General features: G+C 35.7%; 1 protein-coding gene and 2 pseudogenes across 1 annotated transcript; 1 reads left to right on the plus strand and 2 right to left on the minus strand.

Annotated features, from left to right (window-relative positions):
- The first annotated feature begins 1,430 nt into the window (after positions 1 to 1,430).
- LOC114733835 (aspartic proteinase-like protein 2) lies at positions 1,431 to 3,183 on the plus strand. Its single transcript, XM_028921338.1, has 6 exons — positions 1,431 to 1,681; positions 1,838 to 1,967; positions 2,070 to 2,302; positions 2,421 to 2,651; positions 2,765 to 2,927; positions 3,067 to 3,183. The coding sequence occupies exons 1-6, from the start codon at positions 1,431 to 1,433 to the stop codon at positions 3,181 to 3,183; spliced, it is 1,125 nt and encodes a 374-aa protein (XP_028777171.1).
- A 3,845-nt stretch (positions 3,184 to 7,028) lies between these two features.
- Positions 7,029 to 9,554, minus strand: LOC114733846 (lysosomal Pro-X carboxypeptidase-like; annotated as a pseudogene).
- A 9,860-nt stretch (positions 9,555 to 19,414) lies between these two features.
- Positions 19,415 to 19,940, minus strand: LOC114733855 (uncharacterized; annotated as a pseudogene).
- Between the last annotated feature and the right edge of the window lie 165 nt (positions 19,941 to 20,105).

Below are 20,105 nucleotides of genomic sequence, written 5' to 3' on the forward strand. Positions count from 1 at the left end.
TTAGGGTTCTTGAGCGATTCTTGCCGGGAAAATAAAGAATGTGTGAGTTGTTCCCCCACAAACAAAAAAAGAAAAGAATGTGAGATACAGTGACAAGAAGTGAAGCTATGCAAGAAGCCCCTCCTTTTAAATTCCCTTGTTCTGGGGCACAAAAACCTTCCCCCTCATGATGAGCAGGTCTAAACATGTACTTGCGTTTGCCTGTGTTAAATTTATTTTCAAGAAAATATGGAAAAAATCTTCTTTCGCCCAAAAAAAAAAAACTTCTTCTCTGTATTAATAAATAGATGACTATTTATGATAAAATTAGAATAAATATGAATAGAAGTAAAGGATTGAAATTCTCACAGCAACATAATTAAAAAAAAATAATACTGCCTCCCGTCCTAAATATATATAAGACCTCATTTGACTTTGTCTCTAATATTTATGTATTTTTTTAAGTAATATTTCTAATAATAATAGTTTTAGCCAACACATTTGATTAGTAAATATATTTTAAGAAAAAAATATTTATTTATTATATATAATTAATTTAACTTATCTTCTTAATTTTCTCAAATTAATCAATTAGCTCTTATAATTAGGACCAGATATAGTAACAAATAAGCTAATCATACTTCAACACATTTTTTTTGGTTCAACAGAGCCACAAGGTTTGACCAAAAAAGAAATGTTCTTCTTTTTTTTTTTCCTCTTCATCATATGATACCAAACATAAGTTTATTTTAAGAAATATTTTTCCAGAATATTAATATGAATAAAAAAAATATAAAACAGGCCCTGAATATGAATGTACAAAGTACAAACCGAAGTTCATGGAAAATATGTTTGTCAAGTTAAAAGAAAAGAAAGAAAGCTTCATAATGTGTCAAAAACGGAAAACCAGCTGCAAATGCTCACCTTGCTCAATAAATAAATTTAATTATATTTGCATAAAAAATAAATTTAATTATTAAGCTTTTTAAGTTATATTTGCATAAAAAAATAAATTTAATTATTAAGCTTTTTAAGTTTTAACTTAGTAGATATGAAATTTTTTTACTTTTAGAATTTATTCGTAAAAAGAAGTTATTTACATTTGACAAAATTCAAAAAACTGTTTTTTTAGCCAAAAAACTATTTTTGAATCTGTATTGTATTTTGAAAACGAGAAGAATGAAAAAAAAAAAAAAAGGATATGCTACCATAAAAATAGAAATTCTACGTAGACCAAGGATGCATGTGGCATCTCCTGTATCTGACATCTGGAACTAGAACGAAAAAGGCGAGACAAAAGCTCAGTCTTTGCCATGATGAGTAAGTTCTGCTTCACATTCTCATATATATTTATATATATATATATATATATATATATCATTCCAGATCTGATTTTTTATATGAATAGCTAATTAGCAAGGAGGATTATCTATATAACTCCTCCATTAGAAATGGCGGCGACTCTTCCGGGAGGGATTCTCACGGCGGCCATTATTGCATTATTTTTATGTCGGACGACGAGGACGGTGACATGTGAATTATTTCCGATGACCCTATCTCTTGAAAGGGCAATTCCGCTGAATAATAAAATGAAATTGAGTGAACTCAAAGCTATGGACAGTGCTAGACATCGCAGGTTGATTCAATCTTCCAATGATACTGGTTTCACTCTTGAGGGCACATATGATCCTTACGGAGCCGGGTAAATTTTTTTTCTTAAATTTTCTTTTCTGACCCGGGATCTGAGGTTTGTTCGTATTTATCTCATCCTTTAACGTTTCATGCATTGATTGACTTCATTTGCGAAGAACATAAAGGACCAAATTCGATCATAATAAATTATATGTTTTATCGGCAGGATTTATTATACAAAGGTGCAATTGGGTTCTCCCCCAAGAGATTTTCATTTGCAAGTAGACACAGGCAGCGACCCTCTCTGGGTCACCTGCAGCTCCTGTTCTGGCTGCCCCAACAAAACCGAACTTCAAGTAAGTAATTGAATTCCTCTTTCTTTGTTTTCTGATGGCTGTAGACTAATATATAGTTCTATGTTCATGATCAAGATCATTAATTGTTATACGTGCGTACAGATCGAGCTCAGTTCTTTCGATCCTGGGAAATCATCCACACACACACCAGTAACTTGTACAGACTCCATATGTAACAGCGAATATCAGTCCCCAGAAGCCATGTGTTCCAAAAATAATCGCTGCACTTACACATTCCAGTACGCCGATGATAGTGCCTCTGCTGGTTACTATGTTACTGATCTCATTCATTTTGCCACCCCAGTTTCCAACGGATCTTCACCTGTCATCTTCGGGTATATATGATCATAATAATAATTAATAACCCTCCATTGTAATTTTTACTCTTTCAAACATACATTAATTATTAATATACTGTACTGTTACCTTGTCTGTGTTATGTATGTAGAGCAGATGTAGCACGGAGTTGACGGGAAACTTGGCGACGAATAACAGTAGAGGAGTGGATGGGATAATAGGATTTGGGCGAGGGGACACTTCAGTTATATCACAGCTCTCGTCAAAAAGGTTGGTGCCAAAAGTATTCTCTCACTGCCTCCGAGGAGATGATCAGGGCGGAGGCACCTTGGTTCTTGGTGAGATTGTGGACCCCCATATTGTTTTTACTCCTCTCGTTCCTTCCAGGTATAATACTTTGATCTTCATCAACAACTTGTTATATACACGACCCAGTATTATTATTGTTGTTTTAAAGATCTGGGTGTGTCGGTGTGGGTGTATACACCCATATATTTCAGGACGCATTACAATTTAGACCTCAAGGGCATCGAGGTGAAAGGCCAAAACTTAGAGATTGATTCATCGGTTTTACAAGCATTAGAGAACCAAGGCACCGTTGTTGATTCTGGAACAACTATGGCGTACCTTCCTGATGTGGTTTACGACTCCTTCCTCAACGCGGTGCGTATTTCATATCGTTTTTACTGGAACTGAATGATCGATGCGTATCAAATTCATACACACATTTTGAAGGCTCTTTTTAACGTAACTCTTCATTGATTTGAAAAAAAAGAAGTTGATATGTTCTTTTGATGTGCAGATTTCGGCTGCTACTCCAGTAGAATCGCTTACAGGCACTTACGTTGCAGATGGATATTCCCAATGTTTCTGGGCTAAGAAGAGGTTTTCTGGGCTATGCATCCATGTTTTCAATTGATTGCTTTCTGAAATTAATATATACTATTTTCGATCATGAATATAAGTTCTAGTTTGTAGATCAATTTAAACTAGAAACTAAGATCTTATATATATTAGGATTGGACTATAAACTAGAGCTTATATTAAATACCTTAGATAGTATTACAGATGAATTGAGCTTGACTCTCTCTCGATTTGTCTCTTTTTGTATGTTTGATGATTTGGTGTTGTTCAGCATCTCTGAAGTTTTCCCTAACGTAAGTTTGAACTTTGCGGGCGGCGCATCTATGGTTCTTAAACCCAAGGACTACCTTGTACTTCACATAACTTTAGTAAGTATATATTAAATTCAAGCTTCATTATTTTTATTATATGTACATATCATTTTTCGAAAAGTTAAGCGTATAAAGGTGATCCTTTATGTATTGGTCTCCTACTGAGATGGGTGAAATACGTGTTATATATAGAATGACGGCGAAAAGGGGTGGTGTATTGGCATTCAGAAAATGGAAGGTTCTCAAGCGTTCACTATTTTAGGAGGTATATTTAATTTGCAAATTTTAATTCCAACTCTGATTGCAAGTACTGTTTTTAATTAGTTTATTTAATTATGTATAGCAATACTTCATGGAATTATTATTTTTTTTCTTTTCGCCAGATGGTACATGAAATTAATTATCTTTTAGGATATATATATGTACTCGTGTAGCAATTTTTTTTTTTGGGTTGTTTTTCCTGGCAGATATAGTATTAAAAGATAGAATAATTGTTTATGATCTGGCTGGTCAACGTATTGGATGGGCTGACTATGACTGTGAGTTTTCTCTAAATTTTTATTAATTAATGCACATATATATATAATGAAGAAGTCAAGGCTTTTGTGTTGTAGACTAAAAGAAAGTCAAATATAATAGAAATCTAGATAATAAAATTTATATTTGTGGTTAAATTTAATGATAACATATATCTCTCATGCAATTTAATTTGATTGATTGATTTCAGGTTCGAGGCCTTTCAACGTATCAGGAAAATTAAACAGAGCACCAGGGTCAAGGGGGGACGCGTCAAGGGGCTCGCCCCGTGAGGCAGGGACCTTAGCTTTCTTCCTATCGTTAATCTGCATCTTATTGTTTTTTAGCATATGTTGCGTAGATATAGACCCACACTACATGAATTAATTTAATTTATATTTTGAGAGGATTAGCTAATAATAAAATAGGAGGATGTATTGATACAAAATAGGAGGACGTGTCAATTTCAAGAAATATAATATGGGTACTATAATATTACTTCCGATTTATAAGTTAGATAACTAATTTATAAATATTTAAAAAAATTTGTCAATCTAATTATTTATAATAAATAGATATTATTTTTTTCTAAAATATTCTCATCAATTATGTGTATTGAAATATCATTTCTTAACATATGTAATCACCATAGGTTTATTTGGTAGCAAAATATATAAATATTAAAAACAAAGTGAATTGAGACTTTATATTTAGAATTAAATTAAATTTTTAACTATTTTTATATTAAGGACAGGTAGTGTTTTCTAAACCTTTCTTCAAATAATTCATTTTTTTCTGCCAACCTTCAAATAATTCATTTGAGAAATTTAAAAAAATGAGGTTTTTTTTAAAAAAAAATTATGTTGGATTAATTAAACATGGCCTGCTCAACTCACCATAATTTTTAACTCACGCAGTCACGAGTTAAATAACTTCGGAGTTTTAAAAGCTAATCAGTAAGTGAAGTTTCAAAGCCAGCAACCATAAAATTAGTGATGAGGTTCAACCTGCGAACTTAACTTGTCTGGAAATCAAATGTCGACCTGCCATGCAAAGAGATTGATCCAGATTTGTTTCTCTGGGCCATGCACTAGATCCATGGCTCCCGATAATCAAATCCTCGAACGTCGCCAAATCATGCAGTCCTCTCCTGTCCGTAGACGGGAAGTTGTGGCGCAAGGAGCTCCATGATTAGATACGTACGTAGGAGAGACGCACCGAGCAACGGGGAAAAAAAGATAAAAAAATACACACACATAGTGCCTCCTGCCCAATTGATTAATTTAAAAAAATTAAGAAAGATATTAAATTACCTTAAAATATTTATATATATCGTTTTTTCAAACTAATTTAGATTAGTTAAATTATTAATATATAATTCAATGATATGAATAAGTATTTTAAAAAAATCATGTAATATATACTATAATTAAATAATTTAATAGTTATTTTGATTTTTTAAATTTATTAATTGGGTCTTATATTAAAGACGGAAAGTAATACATATGCAAATATTATGTATGCATCTGTAAAAGATATGAGAAATATATGTCTCTCTCAAACTACGGAGGGTAAAGGAGTCGATCTCTCGTATTTAGGTTATTAACATGTGTATGAAGGTTGGAATTTGAAGTCTCAACAGTCACTAATACTCTCATCAACTTTAGTTATTAATATCAAATATTGCTAGCACAGCAGAAAAGGAGCATGAGCATTCTGCATTTTCTTTCCTTAAATTTATCTAATAATAAAGAGGTTGCTAGAAGACAACTCCTCCATATATGTTCTTATCCTTCTCAATTACTACCTCCGGTCTTAATTATAAGAGGTAGTTGATTAATTTGAAAAAATTAAAGAAAGAAATTAAGTTAGTTATTTGTAATAAATAGGTGTTCCCTTTCCTAAAATATCTTTACTAAACAAGTGTATTGGTTAGAATTATCATTGTTAAAAGGACTATCTTAATTAGAAAAAAAATACTACCTCCGGTCCTTAATATAAGATCCCGTTTGACTTTTTGTTTGGTCCTAATTATAAGACCCCAATCCATTTTGTCTCTCATATTTATGTATTTTTTTCCAAAATAATCCTTCTAATCATGATAGTTTTAGCCAATACACTTAATTAGCAAGGATATTTTAGGAATGACAACACTTATTTATTACAAATAACTAACTTAACTTACTTCCTTAATCTCCTCAAATTAGTCAACTGGGTCTTATAATTAGGACCGGAGGTAATACATAAATATGAGAGACAAAGTGGATTGGAATCTTATATTTAGGACTAAAATAAAAAGTCAAACGTACAAGATCTTATATTAAGGACTGGAGGTAGTATTTTCTTTTTTCTTTCGGTGCCAATAATATATAAAGAAGATCTCAGGTCTCACCCTTGCACCTGTGTCATTTATATTTTTTCCCCTTCTTACCTCTTTAATTCCTTCCAGACAATAATCTTATCATTCGTTCGTCATTGACATGCCCCCCAATCCTTCGACCTTGAAATAGCAGCACCAATTAATTAATTAATAATATTGAACTGTCGTGGGTGTCCCATTTAATTAAAACTATTTCCCACTAACGTAGTTGACCTGTATAACGGAACGTTTCAGTAATCCCACTTCCTTTGGATGATAAAAAAATTCTTGGATGTACCTCACAATGCCACACATAAAATAAAAGGACAAATATCTGTTGTCTTGACAAGAGGCGGCACCATGGCATTGTGTGTTTGCTTATGGGGAGCACAACTGCTCACTGTTTCTCTCACAAACACCAGCAACGTGGATACATGATGATGCATTTACAGAATCCGTTCATTAACCATTGGTGGATTCCGCGTAAGACAGAAACACAATGTCAAAATGATTATAATTAACAGTACTATTATTTCGCTAGTTTTAATTTTTTATATTATCAGTATATATATCATCAATACCCATTATTCAGCACTTATAAGAGCGCCTGCGAATTATAGATTATAATTTTCCCGCCAGCTTTAGTTTCAGCACAATCTTAATGATCTCACTGAACACTGGTGAATACATTATTGTGGAGATCATAGTCTTTCTTCACCATTGTGGACCAGCTTTGTAGTTATATGAAATATTTTGGTTATTTAATGCTCGTAGGTCAGCTCGGTACTTAGCAATCCAGCCTTTGATTATCTTTACCTCAGATTTTCTCTGCATCACTAACCACTGAGGATCATTTGGCGTTGCTTCAAGAATGTCCAGGCAATGAGATCCTGCAATTATTCAAAAACAATCATGTTAAAAGGCGTCAACAATTTACGCATCATATAACTCAGGATACTCAACTAATAATAATAAAGAAATGCATATAACGATAATAAAGATGACGTACCGTTGACTGTTGATACAGCAACGACACTATCTGATATACTCTCCAACACCCTGAGATCCGTTTTAGGATAAACAAAAGCAAACAAAGTGATTATGGTAATAAATTAATACATAAAAATGAAGTTGTACGCACTTCAATATAACTTGTTTTACCCGCCAGAACTATAGGGATCTCTAAGACCATTGGAGAAGATGATGTTGCTTGCAAACCTACGGAGTTTCAGTTTCAAATCCTGCAGTATCATATAAATCAGAAAGAAATTTCTTTTGGATCGATTTATGGCAAGAAGGAATCTTTGTGATAAATATTTTGGAAACTATGTTTCATGAAGTTGAATAAATGATATACATACAGGACCCCCATAATAAGTAGTCACCCAGTGAGGCTGTGGAAGGACGCCATACAACCTCCTACACTCTTTGACAAAGGTTTTCATATTGAAAGATGCTGGTGGGAACATTGAATCACTCTTATCGTGTCCGATTGGCATAACCATTTCGCTACAAGTCTGTTTATAAAAAGTCAATTCATTATCAACTCTTGACAAAAGATTCTAAGTAGGATGAGATTAAGATTGATATTTGATGGATAGAACGTGGTTAGTTTCAGACCAGCCATATGTAATTCACGCACCTGCCATCTCCATCCCATATTAGTTTGACTAGGACAATTGAATATATTCATGTCATAGCATGATTTATTTTTCATATAGGCGACAACACCTTCAAATATTTGATCAAGAATATTATTGTTTTTCTTAGCTGCCGCATCAATGGCTCCACAGATTGCCTTTACTGGATAGGAAGCAGGGTGATCATACTGAGCTGCCTCGGCATATACTGAGTCTAAGTAGTCCTTGAGCTCAGAACTGTGCCTCAGTTTTCTGGAACAAGAAATAGAGATTAGTGTAATTTTATTTGATCAAATTAATTTGACCTAACAATAAATAATAATCTGCATACTTTCATCATCAGTACGATGGTATCAGCAGCATTTGACCTTAATCTGGCAATGTCTCACCTTGAAAACCAACCTTACTAATAGTAGAAAATCTGGTTTCATGCATCAAGATAAAACAAGACTTACTTGCAAGTTCTAAACATGGTGCTGAGAATTGAAAGGCCATTAGGCTTCTTTGCTACCCTGTCAATTTCAGACCATGATCTCCGTATAGTTTGGTAGCAACTCATACTAGTTTCCTGCATCACTCATATATGTGCCGTTTGCAATAATTAATTGTTCTTCAAGGATTAATTTAATGGTATGATCAGTACGTACTTTCTTAAACAGTTTTAAGTTTGAAATATATTAAATTACTTGAAAGTCCTTGGTAACAATATAGTAGTATCCTGCTCGTGGGGCGACGCCGTTGAAATAAAGAATCGGTGCTGATGAAGCCAGAGCCCCAAGAGCAACATGAGGATACTTTAGCCTGAACCATGATGCAAGCACTGCGCAATTAATTAGGAGAGTTAATTAAATATATACTTAATTAGATAGGTGTGCAATAAATACTAAAATTTATTAGATATATTAATTGTTAAAATATATCGATGTGGTCATGACTTACTTCCACCATAGGAGCCTCCAATAACGATGACGGGAGAATTTCGAGCAGACAAGCTTTTCTTCAAGTGTAAAAGCACAGAAGCATAGTCTGCTATAGCTTGGGCTGAGTTGAAATAGCCACGAGTACTCGCATTGCTCATAGCTTCTTTCCATGAACCAAAGGGTATTTGATTTCCCATAATACCTATGCTGTTAAAATTAAAGGCATGTAACAAAGTTAATAATTAATCTCTCTGAGATGATCACTGACACAGTGGGTAATTTATTACCTCAATATAAACAATGAGAGCATTGAAATGAGGGGCGTTTTCTCTGAGAAATCCAATAAAATTTATATCTGGATCCACAGGTGCTTCTGCGCCGAGGTATGCAAAAATCGGTGCACCTGATTTAGCGCCACCCCAGTACTTAAAATTTACGAAGTACCTTTGCTGAAAAGTGGCGTAGCTGTCCGGCCTATAGTTGAAGTGATCGAGCCTTTGGGTGTAATAAAATGTCTTGAGATCCTCAGGCAGATTTGATGAGGAAGAAATGGCTCGGGGTTCATGTTGATGTGTTCTCTGCACAGTCCCCAACCTTGGAATGTTGAAAGCAGAAACACCAAGAGAGAAAACAAAGAAGGAAAGAGAAAACCATTGGGAGGAGCACACAAGGGATCTCATGGCTAAGAGTAGTCGTGAGTATTTAATTTCTACTAATTAGCTTGAATGTTTTAAGGTTGTATGCCCATATGTACATATATATACTAGATGATCTGACAATGTGCAAGCCAATATCACACATTATATTCGAATTAATTACATAAAGAGGGAATTATTTAAAAAATTAAGAAGATAAACTACATGTCATTATAATGGTGCTTCTCAGTTTATAAAATAGGAAACCACGCTACTGATGGAAATAGAATAATCCAGAAGGCTAAACCACGTGGCCTTTGCCATCAATTTTTGTTTTTCCCGGTAGTGGTCACCATCAACTTTTTCTGTGTCTATATCAACTTGCAAAAACTTGTAATGGTTGAGGCCTTACAAACTAGCGTGCATTGCAGTTTTAGGAAGCACAGAAAGCTGGACTTGGTAATGATTCATGAAATACAAATATATATCATGAACCAAACAAAACAAGAGGACAAACTAGTGATGCTACTAAGTTATATAAAACAGTAAACCATGATACACAAACACACACATGGATACATATGTATCAATGACTCATAAATTCCTTGATTAATATTTAGTACTGAAGAAAATACTCATGTCGAGGGGAAAACGTAAGGGAAATGAAGAGGGCATTGAGGGAATAATGAAATAACATAAACTGCTATGTTCAGGTTCGTGTATTTTAATTAGCTTAAGGAAAAGTTTGGACGGTAAACCATGTATATGAGAATTTGGCCATATATCATTGTTTTTCCTCTGGGTGAATTACCTTTGCCAATATAAAGACAAAAGATTACCTTTTATTCATGGATCATCAAATACCGAAAGTACAAAATCCTGCATTTACAGTGTCTGGCATTTTGTGGCAAATTCAGTCCATTTTGATAGCATTATGATAGCACCAGTGAACATAATTAATTTTGAGCTATGTGGAGTTATTCTCTGGTGTGAATAGACCCGCAAGGTCACCAGACACACGATCGAATATATAATTAGGAATTATTATTCAATTAATTGATCTCCAAGTGGACGCCCATTTATGCGGTGAAAAGCTGAACTTATGCCAACAGGATTAGACAAGGAAGCTGACTTTTTCCACTTTATGCGAACAAACCCATCAATCAAAGCTTCGGTTTTTTCTTTACGGTAATGATGAAAGTAACTTTTGGTGTTAAAGACGGTGATTTCAGGGAAATCACTAAGAAAGTGGATGATGGGGGGCATGATCAGGAATACGTTAACTCAAGGGATATGCTTAAAGCTTCTTTTTTTTCTTTCCCCCCCTTGGATGATGGATATATGCACAAAACGTTGAAAATTTGTAACTGGCCCAAAGAATGGAGCTAAGAGGAGGACGGGGAGGAACGTATTGGGTTAGGTAATGAATCTTTCATTTATAAATTAAATGAATGACTAAATGGTGGGAAAAGAAATGCTGATAATACTTCGCAGTGATTTGATGTTTGCCCTCCTCATCTGAGGGTTATGGTGGCAAAGGAGAGCTTGGGAATTAATCCCATCTGATTTAATTTTCTGTTAAAGGCGAATCAAACAAACCTTAGCTGGCATAGAGATTATGTGGAAAATTTTTTGCAGATTACCTGGCTAAAGAAGCTCACCAACTGACTCAAGACATGTTGATCTTGCAAGATTTTCACCCACAGGATACAAGGGAGCCTTCTTTTCTAGTTTGTTATTTCGTTTTTCTGTTTTTTTTTTCCTTCAAGTTTTAACTTTCCTATGAAAAAATTTAAGCAATATTATTTTTGAATTTATTTTCATCGTCCATGGGATTTGAAAACTGGAGAACGAAGACGCTTCACGGAAGGCTGAACAGGTGGGCCCGAAAAAGATGGCCTTTAAGTAGGCAAATGCAGTGCGTCTCGCGGAGCAAACTGAAGAAGCCGTCGTGGATGATTGATAGTTTCGGCGCAACCTCACCTTTCTTCGTCTTTCGTTTCCCCAGATGACCTCTATTCATTCTACGATTTGCAAGTGAAGATGATGATGATGATGATCTTGGACCACTATTATCAACTTTGGTTCTGCTTTTGTCCTCCAAATTGTCAAAAACCTCAGAGCTCCGCAGTGTAGGTGGCTCAGCTTCCCTCCTTGCTAATTCTTTCCAACCTTTGTTCCGGCGGCTTCTACATAGCTTATGAGAAGTCCCTCCTTCAGATTCTGAATTTAAACGCCGATTGTCGTCAGCTTGGACCTTTGATATCGTTCTTTTGGGAGATCGATCGTCTTGCAAATCTTTCGGCTGTAAATACAAATTATCAATGTTCAGAGTCAAGTGATCCCCCAGCCAGCATACAAATGAACCACTGTCATCCCCTGAGATATGATTCAACTCATTCCTTGCTTCTTTTTTGCGCCTGCCATTCCTCAATCGCATGATGACGTAATCAACAAGAATGCCATCGGTGGAATCCCCGATCAGCTCCTCCAGCTTCTCCTTCACTCTTTCTCTAGCTTCAACTCCCCGTCAACCGTGAAAGTAGCCTTGAATGTCCCGTCATTTACCCCATCCACGTTCGCCATTTCCAACTAACCGAACCTAAACACCAGCTCTTGTATCTACCGCAATAGAAAACCCTAAGAAGGAAAAAAAAACTCAACTCGAATTGCTATGCTCGACAAACCCTAACTAACACGCAAATAAGGACGATCAAAATCTGCCACCAAGAGATTAAAAATTTTGAACACTCGACAGTTGAGAGGATGGGACCGAGGAAGATCTGGGGCCTTGGCGGGAGAAAACGCCTCTGGAAAGTTTTCGGGGAGCCGGGGAGGGAAGTGAAAGAGAATCGGGAAGGAACGACCTATTGCGAAGCCAATATCGCCATTTAGTGGCCCCTGCGAGACCTCATTTAATTTGCCCATTGGAAAAATAAGGGTGTGGATGTAGCCAACTAGATGATCATGCAAGTTTTCCCTATTATATATGCATTCGTAATTAAGGAGAAAATATATGCAACGTACTGCGGACAGGAGAGGTGTGAAACAGTTTTTATTTGTATAATGATTGACCGATATTAGCAACTTGACTTCAGTATTATTTATGTATATGAATTCATATATATATATGTAATTTATAAATAATTGATGTTATTGTCACATAAATGATAGCATATCAAAGGTTCTATCGAGTTACTTGAGTACATGAAAAATTTTAGTGTTCCAACGGTTAAAATTTAAAGTTTTATATCTATGATTTTTAATCAATAATTTCATGCTTCTAGAAAGCGGTATAATCAAAAGATTAACTTAATTTAAAATTTATAATAATTTTAAATATAGATGCTCAAATTGTAAACAACAATAAAAGAGGAGAGGGGCAGGACATATGTACGAGATGCGAATCCGGATTGTATTATGGAAGCACTTGCAATCTTATGAGTAGACTGCTAAAATTTAGACATGAATGACTAGACGTGCCCTTCAATTTTCAATCTAGTTAAAGGGATATTGATGAGTTACCTAAATGAAAAACCTAATTAAAATATCCGGCCAATCCGAAATCAACATAAACCAATTCCATGCTCAGAATATTGTCTCACACATGGCAATTGAGACGACGAACCCATGAACCGAAAAAAGGGTGAAAGATTTCAGGATTTACAGGAATTGTCAAGGAGGTGAGACTGCATTTCAATTCTTTTTTTTTTGTTTCTTTGTTGGGTGATTTTCAATTCTTATTTTACGAAAACAGATATATGTCAGTCTCATCATCGGGGTTCCCTCTTCAACTACATTGAACAAATTGCTGGATATTCTATTTTTGGGAATTTTGCGTTTTGTGATTAAGTGATTAAAACTGAATGGAACTGGCAAAAATCTTACCTTGTGCGATCTATTTAAGGTGCTGATCATGGTGTTAATTCCCTGCTTTTCACTGTCAGGTACAAAGTAATTGAGATACTTGCTAATGGTGCTTGTGCATTGGTTGAATGGAAACTAGAAAGCGGACGTACTCATCAGATATTTTGAAAATTTGGTGTTATTGGTTTATGATACCATCATGTTGGTGGGATCTTTGGATAATTTGAGGGGACAACTGAGCAACATAGCAAAAGTAGTGTTGGATTGAAGCTTTTGCAAGATCCCCCTTTTCTTCAAGGCCTTAGCTTGATAGCTGAAGATATCATCTAAGTAATGAATTCATGAGGTATTTAGATGGAAACTAAATTATAATTTTAAAAGTAATTTTGCGCTATATGAAATAAATACGTGAAGAAGTTTGTCTCAATTCATAAATAAAAAAAATCTTTTAAAAACACTTTTGGGTATTTCCAAACACTGAATTTTGATGAATATGATGATTTATGAAATTGATGTGTCCGTTGTCCATCTATCAACGGCTACCTATCTTCTTACCGAAAATAAAGAACACTGTTGGGTTTTAAGTCTATTTTGAATGTTACTCCGCTGAATTACAGCCCCCTCCCCTACCTGAAAGAGAGGGGAAGCCTTGTAAGTTGTAACCGACGTTCTCATGGTTATTTTAGATACGTGCACACTCAAAGTATCTAGTAATCCCTCTACTGGTGACGAGGTGTATGGAGGGACGGGGAGCATGGCCTTATCTCTACTCCAGCCCAGAGCACCGACGAGCTTGCGTGCCAGAATTGTGCAAATGGTTTCTGGGCTAGGTAGACCTTGCCTTCATGTTTTGACTCTCGGGTGAGAGGATAAAGCCATCTTTCAAACTAATTAAAGGCTCTCGATTTCTCGTTCAACTTGCAATGAAAAGAGACAATCGTTATTATGTAGGTTTTGGCATCCCCATACGGGAGAGCAGTCGCACTTTAATTTTCATGCCAACCTCCTGCAGACTTTGATGAGATTTTGAGCGAGCTTCGCATAATTGGGCTGTGAGAGGCTATCTTTCTTGCAGCCTTGAATTTCATGACGAGCAGTTTCATAAAATCGAGGTTTGCCGCCTCGTTATTGTCTCCTTGCCAACAAATAAGCCTCTTTCGTTCTGTTAATCATTGCCAAACATGAGTGAAGACATTGAAGAGACGTTTTCTTCAGCTGACATAACTTGACGGACATTTTTGGCCTTTACATTATTTTCGGACGAAAGAGCTTAAGAGGAAAGGTAATGCATGAAATGCTTTTAAAAGTTAATATAATCATTACTTCCTTGAATTTGTTTTCATTTTAATTTTAGTTCCTTAAATTTTAAATAATAGGTTTTGGTCTCTCAAAATACAAAATTATTAAATTTTTTATTGAATTATAGAGATCAATATTTTAAATGAAGAGAAATTTGAAAAACTAAAACTAATAGTTTCCAACTTAAAGACAAAAAATAAAATAAAAACAAATTTGAAAGACTAAAAATTATATTAATTCTTGTTTTAATTACTTTGGCAGGTGTAAAACCCTTGACCTCAAAATCATAAAACTCGCTACTATGGTAGAAAAGGAAAGCTGTTAAAAGGAACTACCATAGTAGAAAGAATTTTGCATATTTTTAGAAATTAACATTCAAACTCGAGTCAAACCCACACTCTGTTGCATGCAACTAGAAATCATTCATTAACATTCACTAGGCCTCCGAGCCTCCGGCCCGGGTAACAAAATACATCTATATCAGCCCATTCAAAAAGTTTCCAACGAAATAAATCAAAGATTCATAAGACACTAGGAATGGCCTCCGGCCAACCAAAATAAGGAGATAACAATTCCTCCAAGTTACAATAAGACCAACAATCGAAAAATTTCAAAAGGGCTCCAAACGTGGTAATATACTACTAGCCATACATAAACAAAAGCTAGAAGCCTAAAGCTAACCAAGCTTAAGCCTCTGCGTTTCTTCCTGAAGGCACACGCTTAGAACCTTCACCTGAAAACATTGTAAACCACGGGGTGAGACAAACGTCCCAGTAACCAACCTTTCCAATTCAAGGTACTACTAAATAGGTGCTCGTGAGATGTCAAGTGGGGCATTTCACAAGTAATATTATAAGTGATAGCCACAACAATTCATGCAAGTGCAATGATGAAATTTCCATCAATCCTATCCCTCACATTGGGGGATTTTCAAGAGCCGAACCTGGCCTATCCCTCACTATGGGGGATGTAAGGAGCCATAAAAGGCCTATCCCTCACTCTGAGGGACGTACTGAGCCAACCTTCATGCATTAATGGAGGCCTTACCACGTGGTAGTAACTATCAAAAACTCTCACCAATTCCCAATTCATGCATCATGCTCAAACCATAATCAAATAGTAATTGAACATTTCATAATTAACTTCTTTCAGTGGCATATCTTTCACAATTCCAAGACTTATTCATCATCAATCGAAACCCCACAAGATGGTTTTCCTTTTTATATACAACATACACTTTGAACATAATTGTTACTCAGAGCACAAAACATAAATATACTCACAATACCACAGAAGCATGTGCTAAAGATTGGAAAATGGTTACCTCTCACCTGAGCAAGGAATAACAACCAACAATACAGTCCGTGCACCAACAAGGCTCACAACTGGCTTACACAAGCACACAAACACACAACCATCATGTATTAGCTTTCAAACTAATAATGTGGCCAAAACAACACTTGGGGACACAAAATTCCTAGCTCCAACCAAAACTCTACCTAACTCAAAGGGTATAACCATCAAAACAACACTCCAAAGTCATAAAAGTCCATTAAAACATCAAATCCCCTTCCAAGCATCAATTAGGGTTCAAACCTCAAGGACCCACTATAGGAATTCTACACCCAAGCATCCCATTTGAACAATTGAAATTCTAACAACAATCTAAACTGATTAAACATCCAATTTAACCCCCTTGACATAATCCAATTCACAAAACTTAAAATCAACCTCTACATTATCATCCTCAATCACAAAACTCCCTTTTCTATAAACCCTAACTTCAAAAACTCTAAGTTCTTCAAATCCAAGGAAACTACACCAATTAAAAACTTAGACTAACCCAAAGCAATCAATTAAACTCAAAACAATCGGTCAAAAACCTCAATTCCATCACAACCTAGAAAATTCTAGGGTTCCACCATAAATCCTCAAAAATTCCAAGAAAGAAAGTAGATTAGAGGTTAAAATCACTTACTTGAAGTAATGGATCCTTAGAAATGCCCCCTCCAAGCCAAAATACCGAAACCCTAGCAGAGCCTCTCTCTCTACCTCAGATTTTTCTAATTTTCGCACAACTGAACCCCTCCCGCGACTATATAAATTCGGACTCCTTTGCCGCGGCAAACTAATCCCGAGAGGAATTACTCGCCTGAAAACCCGACTTCGCCCCGACGAACTCCAATCTTCGCCGCGGCGAAAGCTTCCCGAAAGGAAACTTTTGCTCGCCCAGAAAATCTTCGCCGCGGCATGCCCTCACCTTCGTCGCGGCGAAACCTTCCCGAAAGGATACTTTCCCCTGGAACTCCCGGTTCGCCGCGGCGAAGTTTACCCTGAGAGGGGTACGTTCACTTATTCCTCCAACATACCTCAATTCCAACCCAAACATCAAGATCAACATTAAATCACTAATCTATCCTCAAAATCAACAAAAAAAGGTTATTAAAACCCGATAAAACTTAAGACGTTACAGTAGGGGTGTTTGGTGACTCATAAAACACTTTTAAAAATTACTTTTACGTAAGCTAAGACAAAACTTCTTTCACATACATATTTCATATATTACAAAATTATTTTTAAAACTATGATTTGATTTCCACTCAAACAGCCATTTGTTGAAAAAAGAAATTTCAATTAGATTTTTGATTTAACACTCCTTCTTCTCTCATCTTTGTAAGGTTTGCGTTTTTTACAAGTGCATTGAAAATCATATAAAATATAAATGTTATTACTTGAGTAATTTTTTACTATTTTAATATTTCTTAAAATATTCTTTCAATATTTTTATGCAGTTTTTATGCTTTATACAACTTTATTTTTATTTTTTAATATTCCTTTACATATTCTTTTTAAGATTTAAATGTTAAAAAGACATGGAAAAGAAATATTTCGCACATGATCACGTGCCAAAATATTCTTATCTAAAATTAAGAATCTTAATTACAATTCCTTGCATTTTAAGTTTCATTAAATCTCTTATTAAATCTTATTGAATGTGGCGACGGCTTACAAATGGACATGTCAGATATATACACGCAATGGCAAAGATACAAATGGAGGAAGCATCTAAGCATCTAGCTTGGTGAGACCTGCTAAATGTACATGCTTTCTTTTGAACGGTCAGAACTGCTATAAAACATGGATTTTATATATAATCAACATATTCTCAACTCATGTAATCAACATCTTCCTGTAAGTAAAACAGAGCGAACTCAAAACTGGTTCCTGATGCCTAAATCAGTTCCTTATATTACATCAATAAGGAAGTGAAACATCTTTATCATATCAACATTAAATAATGTCAGGCAACAGTAAACATAATATTAAAGCACAATCCACCGCTGCAAGCACCAAAAAAAATGTGAGTGAAAATCTTCAGATTATGTTTTATAAGGTATTCCTGTCTAGGAGAAAAATCTCAGTAGACCCAACTGGCAAGAACCCGATGAACTGGGGGGAAAACTGGAAAACCAATCAGGAACGAGAAAAGATTTGGCACCAAGGGAATTTATACCAAAAAACGATCCATCTTGCAAACGTGTGAGCACTTTAGAAACTTAAATCAGAAGAACAAGTGCACGGAGGAACTAAGATTGAAAGAGATATTGAATGTCTCGAGTGTTACAGGTGAATGTAAGTAGCATTACAAGCTCCTTAAAGACCAATCGTTAAAAATTTAGTAAAACCCAAGGACACAAAAGAAAGATAACACCACGCAACTCACAAGTATGCTTAATTGGAAAAGAATAAATATAAAGTCAAAAAAATCCCAAGGCTCAAACACGTGCCAAAATAGCTTCCACCCCAGGATCTGAATTATCAAACTTAACATGGGCTGTGTGCAAATTACGTATTAGTTATTTTCTGTTCTCCTTCATGCATCAATAAGAATAAGATGAAGGGTTGAGTAAGAATAGACCAAGAAGATCAGGCAATGGTTGACAATAATTTTCGTGCAACACCACAAAAGAATTGACAAGTCAAAGGGCGACACGCAAAGAATGGAGGCACGAATCCGTATAACCATCAAACAAGGGCATATGGTGAAGGGAAAAACGTGGGGCACCACCAGAACCGATTTAGCTAAGAGTCTGATGTGAAAAACAGCAGGCTACGAAGCATTCGAGAACATGACCAAAGAAAAGAAAAATACTACTATGGTCCTAAATATAAATATAAAATTCATCTTGTAGTATAAATCCTAAATACCAGACCTATTTTATTGTGTAACTTTCACTACAAAATAGATCTTATATTTAAGATCAGAGGAGTATAATTTATGATATAATTTAAAGCCCAAGCTTGCACCTAGCGAGCATTAGATTTTAGGAGATCATAATCTAGTTTAAGGACCGTGCTGATAAGTGGTAAGTTCAAGACGTCCTATTCCTCAGGAACTAGTCATTACAACATCCTTATCAGCATCGATACTCAGTGATGCGTCAGACGCTAATTGCATAAACATCGCCTTTTTTCCCCTAACTAAAGAATGCCCCAAACAACCAGAGAACATATTCGGTGGGAAAATAGATAGAAGATATAAAAAAAAAAAAAAAACAGATGATATGACAGGCAAAGGACGAAAGATTGCATAATAAGAAAGCATTTCGATTCTCCTGTGTTGACTATCGTATCATTTGTCAAATTTGAATAATATTTGCTACTCTGTGGTAGTTTTCAGTACAAAACCATATATTTAAGTGAAGAAAAAAGACATAAACAAATTCATTGGCTTTGAAGATTGATAAAGTATAACATATTTGTTCAGTCAATGTAACATATGAAAGATGGGAAGATGATGATAGGTCAGCGTGGATCTCCACCGCCACGATCCTTCTGAATCTGATTGGCGAGCTTTTCAAGAGCAGATTGAATAGCCTAACGACCACCAATAAGTAATCGGGTGACGATCTCCGGGTCGGTCTCGAAGCGGGCCTCTTCAAACTCTTTTCGGGCGTTGTGTCGAAGAATATCACGCCGGAGGATGCCATTGCAGTCAGGCCACATAAAGAATCGGGTGGCGCGAAGAATGTCATGGTAAAGGCTGAGTGCTTCACGACGAGTACTGGTAAGTCTCCTCCGATTAATCAATTCTTCTTCTTCATCGTCAAGGGGATTATCCTTCTTGACCAGATGCCTATCGAGAAGCTCCTCTATGGTGTCTGGGCCATGGTGCAAGAAGCGCTTACTATGCACGCAGGCACAAGGAGGGCAGAATTTGACTGCAATTGATCCGTGTCGCCATATTTGCAGCTTTCCGCTCATTTCTTAGTGTTCTCCGGCGAATTTCTCCACCGTCAGCCAGACAGAGACTGATTCATTAGAAGCGCCCATGGTCCCCCCTTTTTTTGACAAAAAAATGGCAACATGTTCGTTGGTCATTCGGGCTTAGATTATGGATCTGCCGATAATTTGGACATTTTAACTATC

The sequence above is a fragment of the Neltuma alba genome, unplaced genomic scaffold (genome assembly GCF_004799145.2).
Source record: "Neltuma alba isolate B1F8T4 unplaced genomic scaffold, ASM479914v2 tig00002616_pilon, whole genome shotgun sequence".
NCBI lineage: Eukaryota > Viridiplantae > Streptophyta > Magnoliopsida > Fabales > Fabaceae > Neltuma > Neltuma alba.